The 2,059-nt window shown below is 42.0% G+C and overlaps 1 protein-coding gene across 1 annotated transcript; it reads left to right on the top strand.

Annotated features, from left to right (window-relative positions):
- The first annotated feature begins 1,290 nt into the window (after positions 1-1,290).
- LOC122743683 (NADH dehydrogenase [ubiquinone] 1 beta subcomplex subunit 7-like) lies at positions 1,291-1,771 on the top strand. The gene has a single exon (XM_043988794.1). It carries the CDS (start codon positions 1,315-1,317, stop codon positions 1,687-1,689), a length of 375 nt encoding a protein of 124 aa, XP_043844729.1. The 5' UTR covers positions 1,291-1,314; the 3' UTR covers positions 1,690-1,771.
- Positions 1,772-2,059: the final 288 nt, after the last annotated feature.

Here is a 2,059-nt window from a genome sequence, read left to right as displayed (position 1 = left end):
AGATTATTTGCTTAGAAAACATCTTACACAACAGAAAAACAAGAAAGCTATCAAGAAAAGTACAAAAAAAGAAATAAATTACTCTAATTCTGTTAAAAAGAAAAAAACTAAAAAGAAGAAAAAAACAACTAGCAAGTTAAAGACAGCTATAGGGTTAAAAAAAAAAAACCTCAACAGTAATAACTATCACAACAAAACAAGATAGCCCTTTAAGAACTTTCTTTTTAAAATATACAGAGAGTTAAAGATGAAAGCAGAGCTTAAATAGAATCCATCATGTAGGAATAGGCTGGAAATATCATGGACTAAACCTCATAATTATCTTGCTATAAGTGAATCAATTTGCCACTGCTGCTGTTGTTTTGTAGTACAAACAGCAAAATAGGAAGAAACATAAAAGGAGGGGGGTAGGGCGGGGGGGCTAGGTGGCGCAGTGGATAAAGCACTAGCCCTGGATTCAGGAGTTCCTGAGTTCAAATCCGGCCTCAGACACTTGACTCTTACTAGCTGTGTGACCTTGGGCAAGTCATTTAAGCCCCATTGCCCTGCAAAAAAAACCCCAAAACAAAAAAACAAAAAGGGGGGGGGAATAGAAAATAAAAAAAGGAATGTGTGATATGCTTTTATCCAATGAATGACAATGAAGGAAAAATCACTTCTATAGTCTCTTGGGAAAAAAGAGAGTGTATGGGAGGATGGTTGAGGTGGCAAAGGGAAAAGAGGAAAAGAAAGAGATAAATCTTGATTCTATAATCGGAAGATGTGTGTGTGTTTCTGTGTGTGCATACGTGAGTAGAGAGAGGGACAGGGACAGGGAGAGGGAGGGAGGGGGAGAGAGAGAGAGAAATTGATTTTTTGTAAACGGAGATGTGGAGCTTATCGTGAATATAATCTACAGAGATTTGGTGTTCAGAAAGAATGCTGCCTCTCAGAATGTTGTGCCTCCATGGACCCTCTGGAAAAGTATAACCAGAGCTCTTAGAGGCCCATATCATCCAGAAGTTTGGGAGGACATGGGCATCAAAGAGAGATTTCATGGCAAATGGGAAAGTATAGTATCTTTGGAAAGGGCAGGGCACAGAAACTGATCACACAATCAGGATCATGGAAAAATTTCTAACATGGGGCAATACTTATATGCTTTTGTTCTCCTTCAGGAATTCATATTTCTGAGAATGACGCCCAACAGAAATAAGGAAGAAGAGTTTTAAGGTAGTAATGTAGAATTTTTTTTTAAAAAAAAACATAACTCAGGAGGTGACCCCGGGAGCTGAGGCTGAACCAGAGGCTGAGGCCTCAGAAGCGGCAGCAGCAATGGGTGCGCACTTGGCTCGGCGCTACTTTTGGGACGCGAAGTTGGAGCCCGACCCTTTGAATATGCCCACTTTCCCTCCGGATTATGGCTTCTCGGGTCGCAAGGAGCGAGTGATGGTGGCCACACAAAAGGAAATGAATGATGCACAGCTGATGCTGCACCATCGAGATTACTGCGCACACCATCTCATCCGATTCCTCAAGTGTAAGCGGGACAGCTTTCCCAATTTCCTGGCCTGTGGCCATGAGAAGCACGTCTGGGACCTCTGCGAGCACCAGGACTACGTGGGCCGCATGAAAGAGTTTGAGCGGGAGCGGCGTTTGCTGGAACGACAGAAGCGGCGGGCCAAGAGTGAATCTTCAGAGCCACAATAGCCACAGTTATAAAACCCAGCTCTATCCCCATAACCATGTACCAGCTGGATAAATAAACAGTTTTGACCTTCAAAAAAAAAAACATAACTCAAAATAGACACTTTAGAATCTTTAATTCCAAAAGAACAAAGAAGATAATGAGATTAGTTTGAGTTGAACCAGACCCTAGGTCCCTTCACCCAGGGATGTTGTCTTGTGGGGAGCCCAGCTCTAGATGGATATTAGCCTCTAATGTTCTTGTCCCCTGTAGAACTAAAGGGAAGATAATTGATGCTGAGAACAAGAGGAAAAATCCTTCCTAGAAAAAGGTGCCCAAAACAAAACATTCTAACAAAAGAAAACTTATTGAGAGGAAAAAAGAAGGGAGTGG

Source organism: Dromiciops gliroides, chromosome 2, assembly GCF_019393635.1.
Source record: "Dromiciops gliroides isolate mDroGli1 chromosome 2, mDroGli1.pri, whole genome shotgun sequence".
Classification (NCBI taxonomy): domain Eukaryota; kingdom Metazoa; phylum Chordata; class Mammalia; order Microbiotheria; family Microbiotheriidae; genus Dromiciops; species Dromiciops gliroides.
This window is presented reverse-complemented; position numbering and strand designations above follow the sequence as displayed.

Excerpts from the sequence above, each read along its gene's own strand:
- LOC122743683 (XM_043988794.1), top strand. The coding sequence starts at position 1,315 with ATGGGTGCGCACTTGGCTCGGCGCTACTTTTGGGACGCGAAGTTGGAG.